This window comes from Labeo rohita, chromosome 20 (assembly GCF_022985175.1).
Source record: "Labeo rohita strain BAU-BD-2019 chromosome 20, IGBB_LRoh.1.0, whole genome shotgun sequence".
In the NCBI taxonomy this organism is placed as follows: domain Eukaryota; kingdom Metazoa; phylum Chordata; class Actinopteri; order Cypriniformes; family Cyprinidae; genus Labeo; species Labeo rohita.
Window position 1 is genome coordinate 21,078,936 of NC_066888.1, and position 23,640 is coordinate 21,102,575.

Below are 23,640 nucleotides of genomic sequence, written 5' to 3' on the forward strand. Positions count from 1 at the left end.
AAAAATCTTACTGTTCAAAAACTTCTGACTGGTAGTGTATATAGCCTGTATATTTTTTTACCTAACATAGTAAGGTAACCTACAGTTAACCAATGAACAGCTTTGTTCCAGTTTTACTACTTTATTTATTTATTTATTTCTCTGCGGTGTAGTTGCGTTGGAGGGGTACAGTGTTCATATCTGCAGTTATTTACATGATTTAAACACCTAGAAAGAACTCGAAATCGATTTCATGCCCACATTATGTGAGAAAACGCATGCATATTTTATGTCTCTTTTTTTAATGTGTGTTTTTTTTTTTTTTAAGTTTCATTAAGATTTGTTCTAGTTTAGCCTGTAGATTTAAACCTGCAGGGAGAATCGGGAAATTTCGTTTTAATTTTCCCCCCAAACATTACTATATTACTACGGGGTTTTTTTTTCGTTTCGTTTCTTTTTATTTTTTGTTTTAATACAATTCATTATTTATCAAATGTACAGTATGTTAAATTTATACATATCGAATAAAATGTGTAATAGCAAAACTGTTTACATCACGAATAGTATTTTTCAAATCAGCTAGCCTAACAAAATTCAGTCCATTAGCTTTTGGCAGTGGGCATAGCGTTTTGGGAGTCTTGGCTGCTCTAAACGCTGCTGTAGTGTAAATTATTCCGCAGGCTCTGTCTGCATCAGCATATGACTATGGCAAAGGGAGGATGTTAGGCGCCTAGTTGCCATGACGACAGAAAGGGGACGATGTAGCGACTGCGGAGCCGCGCTGTGGTATCGAGAGCGCGCCGTGGCTCTCAGGGCTGGCGGGGGTTTCAGAAGCGGCCGGTCTGTAAAGCGACAGACGCACGGAAGCGGGTTGGATACGCTATTCTTGACATTGCTGATAACGAATCCGCTCCAGCGCTGAGTGGTCGGTGAGTGCTCATACATTGAAAATGTGTTTACGGGCCGCTGTTTTTGCGCTGAGATTAGGAGATAAGGAAGGAAGACCTCGCGCTCTGCAACACTGCTCGTAAACATGAAACACGCGCATGTGGAACACTGCTCTATTTTTGACGCTCTATTTTTAATGCGCCCCTCTCTCTCTGAGTGCTTTCTGAACGTTTTAGCGGGCACCGGTTTTCGGTCACTGGAACTGGAATAAAGTGGCTGTAGGAAAAACCATTGTGCGTGAGAAATAGATTAATGTAATTACGCATGGCCTGGCTGACGCATGGGAGAGAGAGTGCGCACGCAGGTGAGCGGAAATAATCAGATGTTTACAAAGTGCATATGAATATAACTTGGAATTAGGGTCATCCCTATTTGTCTCGTAAACAAATAATAATAGCTAAATTAGATGATTCCTTTATATTTCGTTCATATTGTGGCATACCGGCATCACATAGCATGTGTTACTTGATGTTTTGTGCAGATTACTTTTTGTATGTTTACTATTTGACGCTGGACGACAAAACAAGTCATTGAAATTGAGATTTATTCATTTATATAAATAAGCTTTCCATTGATGTATGGCTTGTTAGGATAGGACAATATTTGGCTGAGATACAACTATTTGAAAATCTGGAATCTGAGGGAGCAAAAAAAAAAAAAAAAATTGAGAAAATCACCTTTAAATTTGTCCAAATGAAGTTCTTAGCAGTGCATATTACTAATTAAAAATTAAGTTTTGATATATTTAAGGTAGAAAATGTACAAAATATCTTCATGGAACATGATCTTTATTTAATATCCTAATGATTTTTGGCATAAAAGAAAAATCAATCATTTTGACCCATACAATTTATTGTTGACTATTGCTACAAATATACCTCTGCTACTTATGGCTGGTTTTGTGGGTTCGGGTCACATTTAGTTTCATAAATGTTTGTCTGGAAAAGCAGAAAAGTAGATTCATGTTATTTTGTTATCTCTACTTGCACAGCTGAGCTTTAAACTGTCAGTTGTCTGTGCAGATCAAAGTGAATGTGCAACCACAATAATTAAAATAAAAAAATCAATAATTATCTTTTACTTTAATTGTAATTATGAGATTGTGATTTAATAATATGTATTTCGAGTGTCTTTGTCCAAGAAATCATAATTAAATCATAATTAAAACATTCCACCTTAAAAGGTCCCGGTTCAACAGAGTTCCAGGGAATACTTACTTAAAGAGGAAGGATGAGAGAGGAGGAGAGCAGGGGAAGCCGTCTGTCAGGGCCGATCTTGAGGCCAGGCGCCACAGCTGGAGGGGGAGGGGATGAGAGTGAATGAGGACTGGGGGAGGGGGACTGACTGACTGAGAGAGAGAGAGAGTTGGAAGAGCGGAGGATAGTGAAGATGCTTTCATGTGGCTCAGTGTCTGTTTCTTCCACAGTCTGCACAGTGTAGGCCACCTCACAGCTTCACCATCAAGCTTTTGTTCTTATAATAATTCAGACCAGCCCAGTTTCATACGTGAAGGGTTCATGAGTATGTTTTACGCAATAAATATGATTGTAATATGTAATTGTGGTCTGTATGTTATGCATTGTTTCTGGTTTTAATGGACAGCTATGCTGTAGTACTAAGTACTCGTATCTTGTTTGTTTCACTGTTATGTTTCCAGGAACAACTGCTAGTTTGCAGGTTGCACTACAGGTTGCAGTCTATGGGCTGTGGTCATGTGTTTTGAGTTGAACTTGCTGTGTTTTCAGTTTTGCAATCTCAAAATGAATATGTTAAAGCATCTACTGTTATTTTAATTAAAACTGTTTTGGTTTTGGTTTGTGGTTTGTTTTCTGTGAATTAAGTGTAAGGGAAATTCCAGGGTTCCCATGGTCATAGAACACTTGGACATATCAGGGAATCCTAGAACTGTGATTTCTAGGCCTGGAAAATTAAAATCCTAAAGTCAGGGTTCCCACGGGTCCTTGAAATCCTTGAAAATTTGAATCTGAATCTGAAAAAAAATTCTAAATTTCAGTTTTTGAAAATAAACATACATAGATACAGGTCCTTGAAAGTGCTTGAATTTATTTTGTGCAAGAAGTTTTCTGGAAAAAATTCCATATTATTCTCTCTGATCCACTAATGTGTCATTTTGTGAACACTTTGTGGCCTATGAATTCTAGCTTGCTTGATTTATGTTAGTTACATGCATTTTTGCATTACTTTTCAATAAAATCCATGCAAAGTTAATATCAGAATATTTTAGAATACAGTATAGGATGTACCAAATATTCTTCAGTTTTATGCAAAACAGAAATACAACAAGTAGAATACCATATCTCTGTCATATGCCTAACAAAAATGCAAAAAAAAATGCTTTTTGGCATAGTTGTGAAAACTGTAACAATGTATCTTACAAGGTAACACCATGTAACTTTACTCTGATTTGAAATGTGTCCCCTCATTAATTTGAGGGTACTGGACCTGGAAAGTCCTTGAAAGGTCCTTGAATTTGAAGTTAACCAAGGTGTGGGAACCCTGTAAATTGTTAAATGGAAAATCTCATGGAAAGTTCAATAGTTAGTCATCTTTTCTAGTTAAAGGATTAGTTCACTTCCAGACTAAATTTTCCTGCTAACTTACTCACTCCCATGTCATCCAAGATGTCATCCAGTGAAGTTTTTTAAGGAAAACATTCCAGGAATTTTCTGTATATAGTGGACTTCAATGGTGGCTAACAGGTTGAAGGTCCAAACTGCAGTTTCAATGCAACTTCAAAAGGCTCTACACGATCCCAGCTGAGGAAAAAGGGTCTTATCTAGCGAAACGATCTGTCATTTTTTAAAAAAAAAAAAGAAAAATACTTTTTAAAACCATATGCTTGTCTTGCACAAGCACTGTGATGCACATGCGTGTCTTTGCGCATTGTGTAATCCCGTTGGAGAAGTCATACATGGTTAGTTCTTCGTCTGTGTACTACGGTTCAAAAGGTAGGGTATGGCAAAAAACTCCATCTCATTTTTTCTCCAACTTCAAAATCGTCCGTTGTTGTTTTACCATTTTTTTGTAAAGGTCATGTGACTTTCTTTGCACGTTTGCTTTGTAAACATTGGGTCAGTACTTCCACCTACGTCACGCAAGATGAGCATTTGTGGTTAAAAAGTATATAAATTTGTATTTTTCTTAGAAAATGACAGATTGTTTTGCTAGATAACACCCTAATTCCTCATCTAGGATTGTGTAGAGCCCTTTGAAGCTGGTTTGAAATTGCAGTTTGGACCCTTAACCCATTGATCTCCATCGAAGTCCACTATATGAAGAAAAATCTTGGATTTTTTTTTTTTTTTTTTTTTTTTCTCAAAAACCTTAATTTCTTGAAGACTAAAGAAAAAAAGACATCTTGGATCATGTGGGGGTTAGTAAATTATGAGGAAATTTCCATTCTGGAAGCGAACTTCTCCTTTTAAGCAATTTTATCAGCTAAAATTCCTATATTTTTATTATCTTTTTGTATACACTATTTTCTAATAATTTCTTTAGCTATGCTCAGTTCTAAATTTTCATCAGCTAAAATTGCTATATTGTTTATTTTTACATATTTTTTTCCTTTCAGATTACTAAAATTATCCAGTAATCACGAATGACTGGCGAAAATCATGGAAATTCATTGGTCAAAAGGTGTGGGAACCCCAAATTTCATACTGACTACATACATTTCTGTGTGTGCGTGTGGTGTGTTGAAAATTTTTGATGAATTTATGATTGGGTATTAAAAATTGTGGTTCCTGTTTATAACTTATAATTATCCAAATACTCACATAGTAGACATGTGTAGTCCTTATACTATTCAAAGTTAATCTCCATCACATGGTGCAGAATCATAGTACACATGACAATTTTTACTTTAAATCAAGAAAAACATGCAACTTATTTTATTTAAAAATGCTTAAACATCAATGCAAATACAGTTTAACATTCTGACACTGTGTTTTTCTCTCTCAGGTCTGATGAGTATTCCTGCTGCTGCATCAGTTCAGTCAGGGGGTGGAGAGATGCAATCACCTGGGGTCATTAGCCCCGCCTTCCTTCCGCCCCCAAGTGGAAAAGTTCCAGGCCGCAAGAGGGGTCGCCCACCCCTAAAGAGGCACCCGGAATATCAGAGTCGCTACCCAGAATCCCTCCCACCTATTAAAGTGCCTAAGAAGAGAGGCAGGAAGCCTGGCTTTAAGGTCAGTAAATATCAGAGTGTTTGTGTGTCTGTTTAAATATGCGCATACATGTGTAGGCCACAAAGATAAGGCCTTTTACTGTTCAAACGTGTCTGCTAAATGCACAAATGTCATCAAGTGGTGCATTTGAGTGCATAATGGTGCGTGCGTAACGCTTATGATGGTTTAGCTAGAGGAACAGAGTAATGCTTTGTAGGTAGGCCCATCTGATGTTGACTGTACGAGAGGAGGAGGTGATAGGGTGCTTGTTCTTTGACTGATGTATCTGCAGTCTGCTGCTGGGTTATTTTTAGCCGTGTGCCTGAGCACAAGCCTCATAATGTCGCTGCTGCTGATTTAAAGAGCAACACGCTACCTCAATGTGTGTGCATGTTAGCAGATTTGCAGTAGACACAGTGGAAATACATTCAAACCTGATGGTTATTGGTTTCTATAGCAGTGTTAGGGACAGTTTCTTTTCCATAACGTGCATTTTGTGCTATTTTTAAGAACAGGACATTGTTTACACATACTGTGTAAAAAGGGGTTAAATAGGGACTTAACCTTAAAATCTGGTGGGGATTCTGGTGCACTAGGCAAGATATGGTCCAGTCTTATGTATCTTGCTTTTGATGTGAGCCTTCCTGAGTTTGAAAACTTTTAAATGAACCAAGCATATTTGCTACTTGATGTATATGAGAAATAGTGCTATTCTGCTTTTTTTGTGATTATACTGTAATGAAATGTGTTTCACTAAATAGAGAACAAATAAAGACTGGATTGTTCCTGCTCAGATTAACTTAGCATGTCATTTTTAAAAAAAAGTTGATATCTAGATATCCATGTTTTCATTGAGTCTCTTAGGGTCCTATGATTTCCATGATGCAGAAAACGCGGACGGAATTGCAGAATCCAATCATAAAAATGGAATTTACTAATTTTTTAATTAATTAATTAATCAAAAGTAGGTCATTACACTTAAACCAAACGGCAATATGGACTAGTATCTGTAAATGTTACGCTGCAAAAATACCATTTAAATGTGAATTCTGCATGATCTGCGTGTCTCTGTTTTAATGAATGGAGCAGACCAGCGGTTTTGTTTACTACGATTTCAGCGTCTGTCGTCTCACTAAATGAGGACATAAATACATGAACAGTATATGCTGAGAGTCACTTCATGAGCATTTGATCGTTCCATTTTAAGGAAACTAGCGTTATATCATATACACACAGAATGTAAAGGTACACACGGCAACCCGTCAAAATAAAAGTCTGGTTTAACTTGAAGACATGGTGCCAGATATATATTACTACTATTACTACTACTACTAAATTTCTTCCGTTTTAATTTTAATAGTGAATTCCCCTTTGTTTGCCAAAACATGTTTTATGCCTTCATTTGATAATTAGAACATTTTAAATACACAACACAGAATTTCTGAGGGTAAAAAAAACTTTCATAAGGCTATTTTAATAATAAATTTGAATAACTTAAGTATGCATTCAAATAATTAGACATGCTAAAACACAGAATTTGATAACAATAAAACATATGGTGAGAAAAAATACATTTCATAGGGCCCTAAACATGTCATTTTGTTAAACCTTTATTAAAATGATGTGCAATTGTATACGTTTCATGATTTTAATTAATTAGACATGCTCTTTGATTAATAACATTTAATTTAACCATTAAAAAGGAGTTGAGAAAAATTAAAATGGGAAACAACAGAATCCAGAAAAATTAAAACGGAAAAAACGGAATTTGGAAAAAAATAAAACCGATTTCATAGGACCTTAGTCATTAATACATTTTATGTATTGTTTTGTTTCTGTATATTATTTAGATGGTTAGGACAATAAACATGTTTTTAAAAAAAAATAAAAAATAAAAATAATAATAAATAAAAATATTTTACTGCCTGTAAAGAAGTATAAAAGTATAATAAAAATAATAAAAATAAAAATTATAAGATAATATTAATTATACACTGGGATGTTTATTATAATAATAAATAATATAATATTATATAATATTATTATATTATATATATATGTTTTCTAAATATCATATTATGTAAAATATTATTATTATTATTATTATTATTATTAATAATAATAATAATAATAATAATAATAGTAAACTTGATGTTTTTTTTATTATTTTTTAATAGCTGAAGTCTCGCTTGATGACGCCCCTGGCCATCTCTCCTCCCAGCAGCACCCCGGAGCCAGACATGAGCTCAATCCCCCAGGACGCTGCTACTATCCCCCACTCAGCCACCCCACAGGTCCTCACAGGTAACGAACACACACAAACCTCTGCAGACTGCCAGTTTTACTATCTGCAGTGTTGTTGTGCCAATCCCAAAAACTAGTAACCAGCTCTTACTATTAAAGGAATAATAAAATGTGAGCATTAGAGGAATCACTGTCCTCAGAGGAGTCACATTATGACTCAGTGCCATCTCGTTCTCTTTTTAGTGGCCAGCTGGGACTGTAACTCTACCCATATATTGGAGTTATGATAACTGTTATTTTTTCAAGATGATATGATGGGATGTATGTCTCAGGAGGGGGTGAGAGAAGACCACCGGCACTGTTTTAATAACATCCAGCTCAGATTTTTGTCCTTATCTGTTATTTAACATTAGACTACGAAGATGTATTGCCTTGTTTGTTTAATTTGTATTAATTCTCTGACCTAATCTAATTTTATAGAAGGTTCTTTACAATAAGCTGCTCCCTTTGAATTTATTGATGAAATCTATTTTCATTGTATAGACTAACAAGATTTTTAAGTTTTTTTGAAAGAGGCCTCTTATGCTAAAAAATGCTGGGTTAAAAACAACCCAGCGCTGGGTAAAATACGGACAAACTCAGCAATTGTGTTGTTTTGACCCAGCGGTTAGGTTAAATATGTAACCCAACCTTCTTGGTAGTTTATTTAACTCAACTACTGTTAAAAAATTACTATATGGTTGGCGTAAAATGAACCCAAAATAGGTTGTAAATTAAAAAAATCAGCTGCATAATTACTATAAGCATCAGCAGTAATTAAAAGGTAAGTAGCGCGGGTAGACAAATATAGCCAAAAATACATTGTATGGGTCAAAATTATCGATTTTTCTTTTATGTCAAAAATCGTTAGGATATTAAGAATATATCATGTACCATGAAGATATTTTGTACATTTCCTATTGTAAATATATCAAAACTTAATTTTTGATTGGTAAAATACATTGCAAAGAAATTCATTTGGACAACTTTAAAAGCGATTTTCTCAGTATTTTTTTTTGCACCCTCAGATTCCAGATTTTCAAATAGTTGTATCTCGACCAAATATTGTCCTATCATAAGAAACCATACGTCAGTGGAAAGCTTATTCAGCTTTCAGATGATTTACAAATATCAATTTCAAAAAATTTACCCTTATGACTGGTTTTGTGGTCCAGGATCACAAATATTTATTATTATTCAACTTATTAATAAATGTTAATTTATTGAACATATTAATAAATGTTAATTTCCAACCTATTTTGGGTCTATTTTAAGCAAGAAATGTAGTCATTTTAAGCAATAATTGAGTTAAATAAAACTATCTAGAAGGTTGGGTGAAACATTTAACTCAACTGCTGGGTAAAAACAACACAATCGCTGGGTTTGTCTACATTTCACCCCTTTTTTTTTGAGTGTAGGCTTACCAAAGCTATATTTTTTTTTCATTAAAAACTAGAGATTAGTAGATAAAAACAGTAATACTGTGAAATATTTTTGCAATTTAAATAACCGTTTTCTAATTTAAAATCTAATTTATTTCTGTGAAGCAAAACTGATTTTTTTCAGCCATTACTCAAGTCATAAGTGTCACATGATCCTTCAGAAATCATTCTTGTTTGCTCATTTGATGCTTAAGAAACATTTCTTATTATCATGGTTAAACACAGTTGCTTAATATATTTGTTAAAACCATTTATTCTGCATTCTTTGAAGATTAGAAATCTTTTGTAATAATGTAAATGGTCATTTTTTGATTAATTTAATTCATTCTTTAAAAACAAAATGAAAGAATGTGACCCGAAAGTTTAGAAACAGTAATAATCATATGTGACCCTAGACCACAAAACCAATTTTTTTTAAATTTATACATAACCTGAAAGCTGAATAAATAAGCTTTCCAATTATGTATAATTTTATAATTTTTCCAATTATATATATTTTGTTAGAATATTTGGCTGAGATACAACTATTTGAAAAACTGGAATCTGAGTGTGCAAAAAAAAACAAAATGTTGAGAAAATCACCTTTAAAGTTGTCCAAATGAAGTTCTTCGCAATGCATATTACTAATCAAAAATTAAGTTTTGACATATTTAAGGTAGGAAATGTACAAAATGTCTTTATGGAACATGATCTTTACTTAATATCCTAATGATTTTTGGCATAAATAAAAATCAATAATTTTGACCCATACAGTGTATTGTTGGCTGTTGCTACAAATACACCCGCGCTACTAATGGCTTCTGTGGTCCAGAGTCACATATAATCCAAATCAGCTGCTGATCCATGCAACTAAATATTAAGCATTCAAATATTGTTGTGGCAGCTGTTATAAGACTTGAATCCATTGATCTGTCAATCCAAACTCAGTCTGTGCGAATGTAGCCAGTAATGATTTCATACAGCACAGACACACTCAATCTTTGAGGTCAGGACCCAGCGGTCTACATGGGCTGCCCATCCAATTGGCAATAACATCCATCACTAGAAGGAGAGGGAACAGAGAGAAAAGAGTAGTTACATCTCTTATTTTAAAGGTTAATAGGTGTGAGAGTCTCAAGGGACATTATTGAGGGACCTGACTGCTATTGCCTTGAAGGCATTATCGTCCAATTTATCTCTTTATTACAGTGGAGAGATCAATTGTGTTCTGCTACACTGTTTTTTTAGTGGAATAAAAAATCAAGTATTTAAAACATATGAGCTTCGAATGAATTCACATCCTAACTACAGCATGTGTGATTTAAAATACGCACCTGTCTAGTTCTTCATGAGGTCTGCTTTAAACATGAGAAGATGTGACGGTATGGCTGAACTCAATCCTGAGTTCTCAAAGCTTAATCCTTTTGCGGTAGAGAGCAGTTGCTGAACAAGAGGCTTTTGTCTGCCAACCAGGTTTCTAGACTTTAATTCTTTGTACAGCAGAAGAGTCACGCTCTCTTTTGATCCCTTCATATTTAAAAAAAAAAACACGTTCATTTTGTCTAGCTTTCATATGTGTGACATCAGCATATTATGTTTCATTTTTTCAAAGACAAAAATTTGACAAAACATGTTGATGCTCACAAACCTGCGTTCAAATATGTGTTTAATCTGTGGATGATGTCAGGAACTTGTTGCGGCTGCTGGTGGAGGTCATGACCTTGATGACCTGAGGTCATTGTTAATAGCTTTTGAGCTTAAAAACGTGTTTACATGTGTGTGTTAAATTATATTGCCTTTCCTAAATCTGTAAGCCTACATGTCTGGCATGTCTGTAATCTTGCTATCAGTTATCTATTTTAAGGCTTTTTGTGTCATATCAGTCCTCCCACATTCAATGTTCATTGACTTTATCCTGTTACACATTCTCAAACACACGCACAGGCTACTTTTCGCGATTACTTTAGCCCATGGGTGGCACAAGGAGTGTTTGTGTATGCGTGTGTGTGTCTGACTCCTGGTCATGGCGCTTCTAGATGACAGACGACGGAGGAAATCCCTCAGCATGGCAATCTGTCAGATTAAAGCATCCGCATGCTGCAGACGAGCGAGGGAAGTCAGTAGGGACAGATTGTGTGGGAGGATTTGGGAGGGGGGCGAGTGATTGGTGGATTCCTACACAGGCTGCTCTCTCGCTCGGCTCGCTTTTTATTTCGGTTTTATTCCTGTGGTAAACCTATTGTTTTTGTTGAGATGAATCGCTCGTGCTTGTATTTTTCCTCGTTTGCAAGTCACTTGAGATAAATGAATACATGGAAATGTTTTCTAGTGAAGGGGGTTGGTTTTATTTAGGGTAATCAAAAATTTATTGCCTCCGGTTGGCTCATAAAACCACAGATGATTTTAGGAATGATTTACAGTTTGTGATATAGGTTAAACACATTACTTTAAGCAAAGCAGCAGGACATTTTGTATTATTAAGCGTGTGAATTTAGTATTTTAATTACACTTTTAAATCAGGTTTAATTTTGTTGAATTATACCCTTTTTTTATTCCACAGGATAAAACACTGTTTATGATACAAGAGACCTAAGATGTCACAAGAGCTGAGATTTTATTTTCATGTCTTTTCTTTTTTTGTCTCCCAGCCTTTCTTTTATTACTCGTCTCTTGGTAGCCATGATAAGGACGTGATATTGCTTACATATGAAATGCAGTTCTCCTTCCTGACCTCTGGAAACAATCTTTAAATGTGGTCTCAAATATTTGAGGATTCCTTGACAAATATTTGAATCAAAGGATTTAAAAGTAACCACAAGTCATTTTGAGTGTCAGTAAGGAAGACGTGCACTGCGTGCCAATATTTAGGTGTATGTTTTTTTTGTGCAGTTGAGCATGTAGGCATTGTCTTTATAGATCATGGATTAATTTTATTGTAGTGACATGTTATTAATGATAATCATTTTGCTAACGTTACTTAATATTATAATTAAATAATTTAAACTTGTACAGTTATACTGTGGACACAACCATTCTACAATTATAAAAATCCATTCACTACTTATTCTTTAATCCCCAAAAATCCTAAATAATCAAGCCGTTTTGAATTCTGAGCAGTATGATGTCATACTGCTCAGGCCCCGCCCACAGCCACTGACGGGCTGTCCTGTATTAGCGTATTTCTGCCCTCAGCCCGTTGTACGCTGTCCGTCATTTTTTCTGTGCTCAAGCTGCTGCAGCGCCAACAATGTCTCGTGAGCAGTGCAGTTGTTTTGTTTTTGGATGTAAAAGTGAACATAAGAGTCTTCATTTTCTCCTGACATCAGAGCCACTGAGGACGCAGATTTATTTTGTTTTTGATGGGGTGGAGTGAGCAGTAGCTCATTATCATTTCAAGAGACATGCACCTAAATGGGTCACTGTGAACAGAGCTGTTTTTGACTAGGTAAAAATGGTGTTGTTTTAGACAACTATTAAGAATTTGAACCAAAGTATTTTGCCTAAAGACCCTAAAGAATCATACCAACTTGTGGAAAACGGGCATCCGATGTCCCCTTTAAGGATACATCAACAGCTAAGCAATAAAACTCATTTTCAAAACTCTTAAAAGCAAGATCAGAACTAATTACCTTCCATATCATTGCACTTAACTGTGGCGGTGAACTTTTTTTTTGTTTCCCTAAGCCAGTGGTTTTCAAACCAGTCCTGCGAGCACCGCCAACACTGCACATTTTGTAGGTCTCTCATATCTGACACACCCATTTCAGGTCTTGCTGTCTCTACTAATGAGCTGATGAGTTGAATGAGTTGAACAATGAGTTGAATCAGGTGTGATAGATGATGGAGAAACAGAAAATGTGCAGTGTTGGGGGTGCTCACAGGACCGGTTTGAAAACCACTGCCCTAAGCTAATCAGACAATGAGCTTGATTAGATTAAAATATACGTCCCTACAGCAGTTTCATATCATGCTTATTCCATTATAAATGCATGCATAAAGCATTTATTGCTAATTATACATCATAGTTAAGTGTTAAAATCTCTCCCTTTCTCTTTCCAGTGTGTATCTACGTGAATAAGCATGTGAACACGGGTCCTAACCTGGACAGGCAGAAGGTGCTGCAGCTGCCTGATCACCTGGGTCCTGCCAGGCCCTCTGTGGTGCTGCAGCAAGCGGTACAGGGCTGCATTGACAGCGCGTTTCAGCAGAAAGCCGTCTTCACCCTGCTTACCGAGGGCTATGGGGGAGAAAAGATCTCAGGTTATTTTGGATGCCAACACAAATGCGTGCCTGCATTCTCATTATCATTATGCATTCTGATGTTCATTGTAGGTTAATCCTTTTTTGTGCACCGTTCAAAAGCTTGGGGTCAGAAAGATTTTTTTTTTTTTTTTACAGAAATGAATGCCCAGTTCTGTCATAAAACTCTAAAAGGCAGAAGGCTGATGGGTTTTTAATGCAAACTAACGCAAATATTCACAGCGTTAAATTACTTGGCACAAGCTGATTGGTTCATGTTGGATGCGCAGCCAATGAGCTTGCCGCTTTACATTTTAAATGAATGGTTAGCATTCACTAGAGCATTTCAGAGTTCCTGTGAAACCCTCCACCTCCCCAGCTCCACCTGTATAGATCTGCTAAAGGCTATTATATATGCTATTCATGCAGCAGCATGTTTCAAATACCTACAGCACCGTATCGGCATATGTATTTTCAGTAGCAAGTTCCTGTACTTGCTTTGCAGCAGCAGCAATAGTATACAACAACAGTAATAGCCAACAGCAGCAGCAAATCAGCAGCGTAGCAGATCTATTCCACTAAGACCAAATACATTAACATTGTCATATGCATTACTATGCTAAAATCTACAGAGAGTTGCGTTTATTCTGCTAGAAGGCATTATATTGATCAAATGTGACAGTAAAGACATTACAAAAGATTTCTATTTCAAATAAATGCTGTTCATTTGCCCTTTCTATTCAAAACTCCTGAAAAAATCTATTACAGTATTTTTATATTTTAAATTAAATCAAACATTTAATCAACGTTTATTCAACCTGTCATAGACCACAAAGATTTAATACGTAACATGTAATATGCTGTAAAATAAAGGTATTTACACAGTTTCCAACAGTGTGCAATTCACTTAAATTGAATTACTCTTTGTTTCATTTCCTCAGCCACCTTTGATGGCAAGCAGCATTTGTTGAGTTTGCCAGTGGTCAACAGCGTGGGTTACGTCCTCCGCTTCCTCAAGAAGTTGTGCCGAAGCCTGTTGTGTGAGAACCTCTTCAGTGACCAGCCCATCGCCCCTTCGTCGTCTCCCTCCTCCTCTTCCTCATTCCACACTGAAAAGCACTCAGACGGACAGCCCAAGTCAAGTGCGTGCTCATCAAGCTTTTTTACGTGACCTCTGTTCTTCGACCTTTTTAATAGAGCTGTATTTACATCTATCTCCATACAATCTGCACAGTAGAAATTAGGTTTTACGTATTAGACTGTTTTTGTCTCTTTCTGGTTTTGGATGTTTTGTACTTTGATTGGATCTGCAGTCTTTTCTGTTGCTGTCCAATTCGCCCTTCGGAAAATGCAGAGGAGGCCTTTAGTGCAAGCTGAGCTATTTAAGTGGCAGTGAAAGGTTGAGTGCCTCTGTGAGTGGCCTGTGGTTTGAGTGTTTGAATTTTGTTGGCTCCATCGCTTGCTCTCTCTGTCTCTCTTTCTCTCTCGTCCCCCCCTGAATGTGGTTTGGGAGCTGTAGAGATTAGAGCATTAACTTCAGTATGACACAATATCACGCCGCACAGCTACACAGGCAAAGGTTCTGTCATGACTAAATACCATGTCAATGGTTAACGTGGTTAAGAGAGGAAAACCTACTCTAGAAGGTGCCTTCATTACTCACCACTGTAAGTATATCAGTGTTTCCTACAGACAGCTGTGTTTGCTGTGGCAGAAACCACTGTCTACCCCATAATTTATCTGAAACTACAAATTATATATATATATGTATATATAACAATGCTGTTTTAGTGCCACATAAAAAAAAAATCTTAAGATTACGAGAATAAAGTTGAAGTGATTTGAGAATAAAGTCATAGTGATTTGAGAATAAAGTTGAAATGTTGCGAGAATAAAGTTGAAATGTTGCGAGAATAAAGTTGAAATGATTCGAGAATAAAGTCAAAATGATTCGAGAATAAAGTCGAAATGTTGTGAGAATAAAGTCGAAATGATTCGAGAATAAAGTTGAAATGATTCGAGAATAAAGTCGAAATGATTCGAGAATAAAGTCGAAATGATTCGAGAATAAAGTCAAAATGATTAGAGAATAAAGTTGAAATGTTTCGAGAATAAAGGTGAAATGTTTTGAGAATTAATTTGTAGCAATTATGAGATTAAAGTTATAATATTTTGAGAGTATATTAGCCCATTGCGCATGCAAATGGGCCGGATTGGGAGCAGCTTTCAAATTCTGTCAGTTTTATAGTGAAAAAACAAACAATATGTCTTACAATAATGTGTTTTTCATGCTCTTTAATGTGGCGTGACGGATTGTCGTAACAGATTGATAGCTGTTTTCGCTTCAGTTTAAGCACCATGTGAATCAATCATCTTTCCGATTACAATGAGACATTCGTTTAGTAAAATTAGGCTATACTGTTTTTTTTCATGCCTTCTGATGTTTCTTCTCTTTTATATCTTGCTATAAACCTGAAATAATTAGTTTTTTTTGTGATAAAATTGACAGAATTTAAAAGCTGAGCTATGTTATTACTGGGTGACTGGCGCGCTGCAGATAATGAATGGAAGATGTTAAATATTATGTCCAATCTCTTACTTTATTATACCGTAAAAAAGCACAAAGCTTATTGCTATTATTGGGGGGCTGCAAATAACTAATGCACTCGCAGATATGAAACATTATTTCCAAGCATACTGTTCCCGCAAGTATGACACATGGTATGATTTCTGCTAATAGTCCCACATATATTCAAATCAATTCTGGTGGCCCGGTAACTTCTCTCGCTCTCCCAATCCGGGCTATTTGCATGTGCAATATAGGCTATACTCTCAAAATATTAGAATTTGAATTTCTATTTTTAAATTCTCAAAACATTTTCAACTTTACTATCGAAACATTTAGACTTTATTCTCATATTTTCAAATTTATTCTTCAGCGTTTCGACTTTATTCTTGTAATTTCTACTTTATTCTCTAAATGTTTAAACTTTAATCTCAAAATTTTAGATTTTTTTTTTTTTTAAACATAGCTTTATATAAATATAATATATATAAATATATATTGACAACCTGCAATACACAAACATTTAGCGTTGGACATGACAGAATATTCAGTAACTCATAACTGCATTTATGCGATTCATTTAAAGCTTTTTTGTGAAGCAGACTACACTAGTCATTCTGTATGTTTGCTTTTGAGTAAAGAAAGACAAAGAAAGACGTGTTTTCTTAGCATTCACTGTGTATGTATGTGTATAATTTGGTTTGGACTAAACCACTGCATTCAAGAAAGCAATAATTAGCCTGAGACAAATGAAGCCTTTACATGCATTATTTTCCCTAAATTACATTCTTTTTGTGCAGCAAACTCAATGGTGGACGATTACCATGGTGATTCAATGGACCCCAAGCGCTATTCAGCTGACCCCAGCGACTCTGCCTATGGTGCGATGTCCTCACCGTACACACCGAGTAAACCTGCGTACGGTTTTCGTTCTGGCACCGCCTATTCTGGAGGCGTCTGCAGGCAGGCGGCCAGTCCCAGCACATTCCAGGAAGGAAACAGAAGTGGTAAGAAAGAGGAAATATCCACTTGTTCACAGAAGCAGCAGTAATGTTTCCGCACTACTTTAAAACTTTGAATTTTTCCAAAAACCAAGAACCATTTCTTAAACTGATTCCTCTCTATCTAGCCTACAGTCCATCCCCAGAAGGAGGGGAGGCAAAGCCCCCACCCAGTAAGGATCCCTCCAGGTGGAGCGTGGATGAGGTTGTGTGGTTTATAAAGGACGCAGACCCTCAAGCACTTGGCCCTCACGTGGATCTCTTCAGAAAACATGTGAGTTTGATTGACACATTTCTTTACTAGTGGCAAACAAACACCATGTGTTGAACACGGCCTCAGATAAGAAATCCCTGTGTGGGTAACAGTAGTTCAGTTTCGTGTTAGAAAACCCTGGATATGATTATCTGTTTGTTTCTCAACCGAAGCAATTCAAGTTCACATAACTGTTGAAATAACCACTTGAGCTGAATGTTATATGAAAAAAAGACTTCTAATCTTTGCGCGTTGCTTATTTAGATCAGAACAAAAGCAAAATACAATTTAAAACTATCTAACGAAATTGAATTTACTCTTCTATCCAGAGCTGCATACTTAGCTGAATTGAAATTGGAATTGTAATAAGGCCTTGTGCATTATTACTGTGCAAAAGGCTGTGATTTAATTAAATGTAGAAATGAGTCCATCTCAGTAGGTGCTCTGAGTATGGTGGTTATGTGTGAATTGTAATTGGAAAGCACTGCAGGTTCACTTTAACTTATGTAATTCGCCACATGTTTGCTACAAGTGAAGAAATAGAGGGGGAGATGATGATGATGATTATTATGCAGGTGGAATGTGCAGTTCAAGTTGGATTATAAATATTATATAATTATGCTGGCTTGACGAAGTAACTTGTCCTAGAGCTTTCAAGCCATAACCAAACTAAGATCAAATGCAACATGCTATCAATGTGCTGAAATGTGCTAGCAGCTCGTTAAAGGATTAGTTCACTTCCAGAACAAAAATTTACAGATAATTTACTCATCCCCTTGTCATCCAAGATGTTCATGCCTTTCTTTCTTTCGTAAAGAAATTATTTTTTGAGGAAAACATTTCAGGATTTCTCTCCATGTAATGGACTTCTATGATGTCCCCAAATTTGAACTTCCAAAATGCAGTTTACTTCAAAATCGTCCTACATTGCTGCTTTACCTTTTTTTTTAAAGGCAGTTTGATCTTCTTTGGATGTTCACTTTGTAAACTCTAGGTTGGTACTTCTGCAGCGATGTAGAATGATTTTAAAGTTGGAGGAGAAAATGAGATGGGAGTTTTTAGACGTACCCTAACTGTCAAGACCGAAAAAAAAAAAAAGAGTTCACACAGAGCTAGACAAGATGAGGTTAAAAAGTATATAAATTGTAGCTAAAAAATAATTCCGCTAGATAAGACCCTTCTACCTTGGCTGGAAAGGGCTTAGAGCCTTTGAAGCTGCATTTAAACATAAATTTGGGGGCACCATAGAAGTCCATTATATAGAGAGAAATCCTGAAATGTTCTCCTCAAAAAACATAATTAACTACATTTTTGTACTGGAAGTGAACTTATCCTTTAATGGGTTAGTTCAACCAAAAATGAAAATTCTGTCATTAATATCTCGTAAGATCTTTTTTGTTTTATGTTTATCTTCAGAACAAAAATTAAGATATTTTTGATGAAATCCGAGAGCTTTCTGACCCTGCATAGACAGCAACACAACTGACATGTTCAAGGCCCAGAAAAGTAGTAAGGACATCCATAAAATAGTCCATGTGACATAAGTGGTTCAATCTTAATTTCATGAAGCTTCGAGAACACTTTTACACATGCGTCATGGTACTGTTGTGAACACGCGACGAAGACTGACATGGAAGAGAAGAAATTGTTGATTAAAGTCATTAGTTTTGTTTTCTTTGCACACAAAAATTATTCTTGTAGCTTTATAAAATTAAGGTTGAAACTGATGTCACATGGACTATTTTAACAATCTCCTTACTACCTTTCTGGACCTTGAATATGGTAGTTGCGTTGCTGTCTGTGCAGAGTCAAAGCTCCCGGATTTCATCAAAAATATCTTTATTTGTGATCTGAAGATGAATGAAGGTCTCACAGGTTTGGAACGACATGTGGGTAATTAATGACAGAATTTTCATTTTTGGGTGAACTATTTTTCAAAAGGTTTGTTTTTGTTTAAATAATTTAGTTATCACAGCATTTGTTAAAATTGTCATTTTTGGGACAGATCCCAATCAGATATCAGGACAGATATCTTTACTAGCTGTAAAAGAAGAGTAAAAGAGAGTAAAAGAATGTTTCATGTGTACAGTAAGCATTTTGTTGTGGACATTGTGATTACTTCTTCAGGAGATTGATGGGGATGCTCTTCTTCTCCTGAAGAGTGACATGATCATGAAGTACCTGGGACTCAAACTGGGCCCGGCCCTCAAGCTCTGCTACCACATCGACAAGCTAAAACAGAACAAGTTCTGACCTGTCTCTGCACCCTGCAAACACACACAGATGGATTCACTCACAGTATTTACTGTCACTCTCATTTGTTGTAGTACAAGACGTTTTTGTCCCCTCTTCTCTGGTAATTTAAGGACAAGTACCAGACCTTTTTTTTTTTGTTTTTTTGTTTTTTTTTACTCATGTGGTTTGTCTGCTTGTGTATTGGGACATTTCACTGACCAGAACATTTCCTTCTAATTTTAAGTGTACAAGCGGTTTATTGATTACTTGATACCTGAACACTGCTCTAATCAAATGGCACGTCATCTCAGCTGCGTTCTGGGATTTGCGTTATTTGTCCCCAAGGTGAGAGTTATGCAGATGTAAGTGTAAACCATGCTTCTTCAAATGGACGGAGTCATGACAAACCTATTAGGTCAAGCTGGCTCCCATTTTTTTTTTTCAGAGCCACAGACTCTGTCTAGTTCTCTGTGAACTTCAGCCACCTGCTGGTGAAGTGGAGTCACTGCAACTCTACTACCACTGTAACCTGGAACCATTCACCTTTTTTTTCAGAGCTACTTCAAAGGCCGCTAACTTGGGAGTTCAGTTACAAACACAGTTCAGCATTGTGCTTTTGACTGAACAGATACAGTACGCACAGTTTTGGCAGGGTACAACTATGAACAGTTACACTTTGCAACCAGCAAATAACAGGCACAAATGCAACTCTACTCAACAGTGGACCATTCACATCGTCTTTGGAAAGCCTCCTTGGCAGCCTAAGTCAAAACTAAACAGGATACACTACTAGGCAGTTACTGCTACAGTAAAAATGGTGCATTGCAACCATAGTAATGCACACCAGGTGCTGTTTCTTAACCAGCAAGTCAAGTTAAAGAAAACAACTACACTGGTACAGTACTTTACATTTCTTACTGTGGACCAAATACACAGAGAGGTCTCAAAATGTCTAGTTCTGCCATCTTTTTGGAGCAGAGGGCTCATATTGAAAAGCTGCTCTGATACTACACAACTGTCAACTTATGATTTTCTTACAAAACACATAGCACTTACTTACAATAATGTTCAATTCATTCAATACACTGAGTAAAGTAACAAAGAGCTTTAGTTTTACAGCATTTATTATTGATAATTTATTAATGATAATTTCTACATATACTACTGTTTAGAAGTCAGTAAGAAAGAAAATAAATGAATTTATTCAGCCAGAACGTATTTAATTGATTGAAACTGACCGTTCAGTATTGATAATAATAAGAAATGTTCGTAATTATCCTATTAAAATGATTTCTGAATAATCATGTGGACACTGAAGACTAAAGTAATGATGCTGAAAATTCAGCTTTGGCATCACAGGAATAAATTACATTTTAAAAATGTATTAAAATAGAAAGCATTTATTTTAAATTGTAATAATATTTCACAATATTACTGTTTTTACAGTATTTTTTGGTCAAATAAATGCAGCCTTGCTCAGCATACACTGTAAAAAAACAATTTGTTGAGTCAACTTAAAATAATTTGTTACCTGGCTGCCTTAAAATTTTAAGTTCAGTCAACTCAAAAAAATTTGACTTGAAATGTTAAGTTATGCTAAGTGACAACTTAGATATTTCAGTTGATTCAACTTACAATTTTAAGGCAGCTGGGTTACTTACCCAGCATTTAAGTTTAACAAACACAAATATCTAAGTTGTTACTTAGTACAACTTAACGTTTCAAGTTGACTAAAAGTATTTGAGTTAATTAAACTTAAAATTTTAAGGCAGCAGGGTAACAAATTATTTTAAGCTGACTCAACAAATTGTGTTTTTAGTGTAGGAGACCTCAAATGGCAACTTTTCAATGGGAGTTAAAACTTTAATTTTTCAAGTTGCATAAATTAGTATTACTGTATTATGAACAAATATGAATTAACAATGCACAATAGCATATATATAATTACCATTAACCTAAGTTAATAAATGCTGTAAAAATATTGTTCATTGGTAGTTCACATACCAAATGTAGACAAATTGAACTTTATTGTAGTGTTGCATTAAAATGTGTACAATTTTGACTATGTGGGGTAGACATGAATTTTCTTTCATAAACATACAGCAGAAGATGAGGTGCTTCTCTGATCATATGTTGCTGTCAAAAACCATAGAAATGTGTGAAAGAGTCATTGAAGTCTCCTGAGGCATTTCAGGAAATAAAAAGAATATTCTGTATCATTTGTTTAATTTTGCAAAAATGGCATTCAGAATCACTGTATTGCTTTTCAGACAGGTCAACCTAAAGGGATCGTTCATGCAAAATTGAACATTTTGTTATCATTTATTCACCCTCACGTCGTTTCAAAGCTGTATGACTTACAGTGAAATTCAGTCATACAGGTTTCAAACACATGAGGGTGAGTAAATGATGACAATTGCCATTTTTAGGTGTTCTGTCCCTTTAAGTCTGCCTTGATGATGTCATACATATCCCAAAGTGGATTACACCGAAGTGTACAACTTTTCTGTAACCGCAACCATGTGTAAATACAATAATTTATGTAGTAATCACAGATGAAATCTACCATTTTTTAAGTTAAAGAGCAAATTAAGTCCAGTTTAGATCCGATGAACACATCCAGCTTTAATATGTAATCAACTACCAGCTTTGCTGTGCTAGACTTCATTGTTGTACAATCTGCCTCTTAAAGCTACTGCTGCGCTAACCTGAGCATCTGTACAGAATCATTGTCTATAATTTTGCAACAGGGAGGCTGTTGAGTGGTATTTTTATTTAGATTTTTTTCACGTAGCATCAGTTGTCCTGGGTAGTAGTTTTCTCAATGAAAAATGCACACGTGGAAAATTATAAAAAGTGTAGGCACCAGAAAGCAATCAAGGGAATTAATCAGTGAGCTCTTAAATCTGGTGCCACATTAAGAGGTCAGGGTTGTTAATAAATAAATCTGCTGATTTGAAAAGTAGAGTATTAATGTTTTCATAAACATCTATTTTGATTGGTTGGGAAAAGTTTGAAGAAATAAACACAAGGGGGTTTGGGCTTTAATCATGTGATGTTTTTAACACCCAAGATTATAGAAATGAATTACCCATGTGTGATGTTCAAACCCTTGTATTAGCTTTAAAAGCAGGTTTTTTTTTTTTTTTTTTTTTTTTTTTTCCACTCATGTACTCAAACAGTGAGAATATGTTGTTAGTTTTAAAAGCCCTTTAACTGAGTAATAGCAGCAGTGAGCTTTTAAATATGTTTGGAAGCACTCTTTTCTATGGCTGCACTTAACTAAATCCTACTTCATGTAGGAAGCCTTGACACTTTCATAACAATCCTTAATATGTTTTGGGCCGTTTATGACCTCACGCAGATATTCTGCTGACATGATGTTCCTGGCTAGATATTACCAACGTGTGTGACAGGAATATGAGTGGGCTTTTAGGGATCGTCCTTTCTTCCGTTCAGCTCTTCTATGTCAGGTTTGCGTTTGCCTCCGCACCATGTCATTCCTTGTCATTTCTGATATAATGGAAAATGTAAGTGTACATTTATGAATGCTGCTCTCGATGATAGTCCCATGTTTAAATTTGTCAGCTCACAAAAGAGTTTTAGTGGAAAATGGGGGACTACAACACGGACCATTCATGTTGGTGCTATAATATGACTGTGTATTTAACAAATAATGATTTTATGCATATGATTTTATGGTTGGTTTGCTTTATTTCTTCAGATAGGCTTCAGTGTTGTGAACTCTCGTGACTGAAGACAGGCTCTGCATCGCGTGTCTGTTTGTGAGGTTAATATAGAGCATTATGAAAGAGTCAGAATAAAGCATTATGAACACCCTATACTGAACTCTAACTGTATTTGTAGTTCTATGTATCACTAAATATATCACTGTTTGTAGTTTTTTTTTTTTTGTTTCTGCACTTGTGTGGACAGACACAACTCAGAACATACATACAAATGTTGCACCATGTTCAAGGCCATTCTTAAACTTTTTAAATAAAGTCTTTTCTGCACTTGAGAGAATGTAGACTGTTCAAACAACTCCAAAACGTCATACATCTATGTATTAAACGTTTTTGAATTTTAAAAAATCTGTTTTAATAAAATAAATAAAATATTTTTAAATAGATGTTTTAAAAATGAATATTTACAGTGAAACTAATGTCTTCAAAAAAATTGTAAAGTACACCACTAGTCAAAAGTTTTTGAACAGTAAGATTTTTAGGCTTGTTTAAGAATTCGCTTCTGCTCACCAACCCTGCATTTATTTGATCCAAAATACAGCAAAAATCAGTAATATTGTGAAATATTTTTACTATTTAATATAACTGATTTATATTTGAATATATTTTAAAATGTAATTTATTCCTGTAATCAAAGCTAATTTTTCAGCTTCATTACTACAGTCTTCAGTGTTATATGATCCTTCAGAAACATTTACTATGATGATGATGATTATTATTATTAATAATAATATAATCTATATTTAAAACAGTTGAGTACCTTTTTTTGGTCCAAAGATCAG

General features: G+C 35.4%; 1 protein-coding gene and 1 long non-coding RNA gene across 7 annotated transcripts in view; one reads left to right on the forward strand and one right to left on the reverse strand.

Annotated features, from left to right (window-relative positions):
• Nucleotides 1–23,128, forward strand: part of scml4 (Scm polycomb group protein like 4) — a 40,017-nt gene extending 16,889 nt beyond the window's left edge. The window contains exons 1-10 of one of the 5 annotated variants that reach the window (XM_051138765.1): nucleotides 787–908; nucleotides 1,104–1,231; nucleotides 4,520–4,584; nucleotides 4,909–5,135; nucleotides 7,292–7,418; nucleotides 12,878–13,078; nucleotides 13,999–14,199; nucleotides 16,424–16,630; nucleotides 16,753–16,898; nucleotides 19,005–23,128. In XM_051138765.1, the coding sequence (XP_050994722.1) occupies nucleotides 4,563–4,584; nucleotides 4,909–5,135; nucleotides 7,292–7,418; nucleotides 12,878–13,078; nucleotides 13,999–14,199; nucleotides 16,424–16,630; nucleotides 16,753–16,898; nucleotides 19,005–19,130 (1,257 nt within the window). In that variant the 5' untranslated portion in view covers nucleotides 787–908; nucleotides 1,104–1,231; nucleotides 4,520–4,562 and the 3' untranslated portion in view covers nucleotides 19,131–23,128. Of the gene's footprint in view, nucleotides 1–786; nucleotides 909–1,103; nucleotides 1,232–4,519; nucleotides 4,585–4,908; nucleotides 5,136–7,291; nucleotides 7,419–12,877; nucleotides 13,079–13,998; nucleotides 14,200–16,423; nucleotides 16,631–16,752; nucleotides 16,899–19,004 lie in introns of those variants that run through there. The other 4 variants (XM_051138763.1, XM_051138764.1, XM_051138766.1 and 1 more) reach the window with 4 other exon arrangements.
• LOC127183009 (uncharacterized) lies at nucleotides 8,392–16,593 on the reverse strand. Of its 2 annotated transcripts, XR_007829985.1 has the most exons (4): nucleotides 16,447–16,593; nucleotides 12,919–14,570; nucleotides 10,153–10,345; nucleotides 8,392–9,880 (listed from the first exon to the last, which is right to left on the reverse strand). It is a non-coding gene; the product is annotated as an uncharacterized LOC127183009 (long non-coding RNA). The 2 variants fall into 2 exon arrangements; XR_007829986.1 differs by lacking the exon at nucleotides 10,153–10,345 and having other exon boundaries at nucleotides 8,395–9,880.
• Nucleotides 23,129–23,640: the final 512 nt, after the last annotated feature.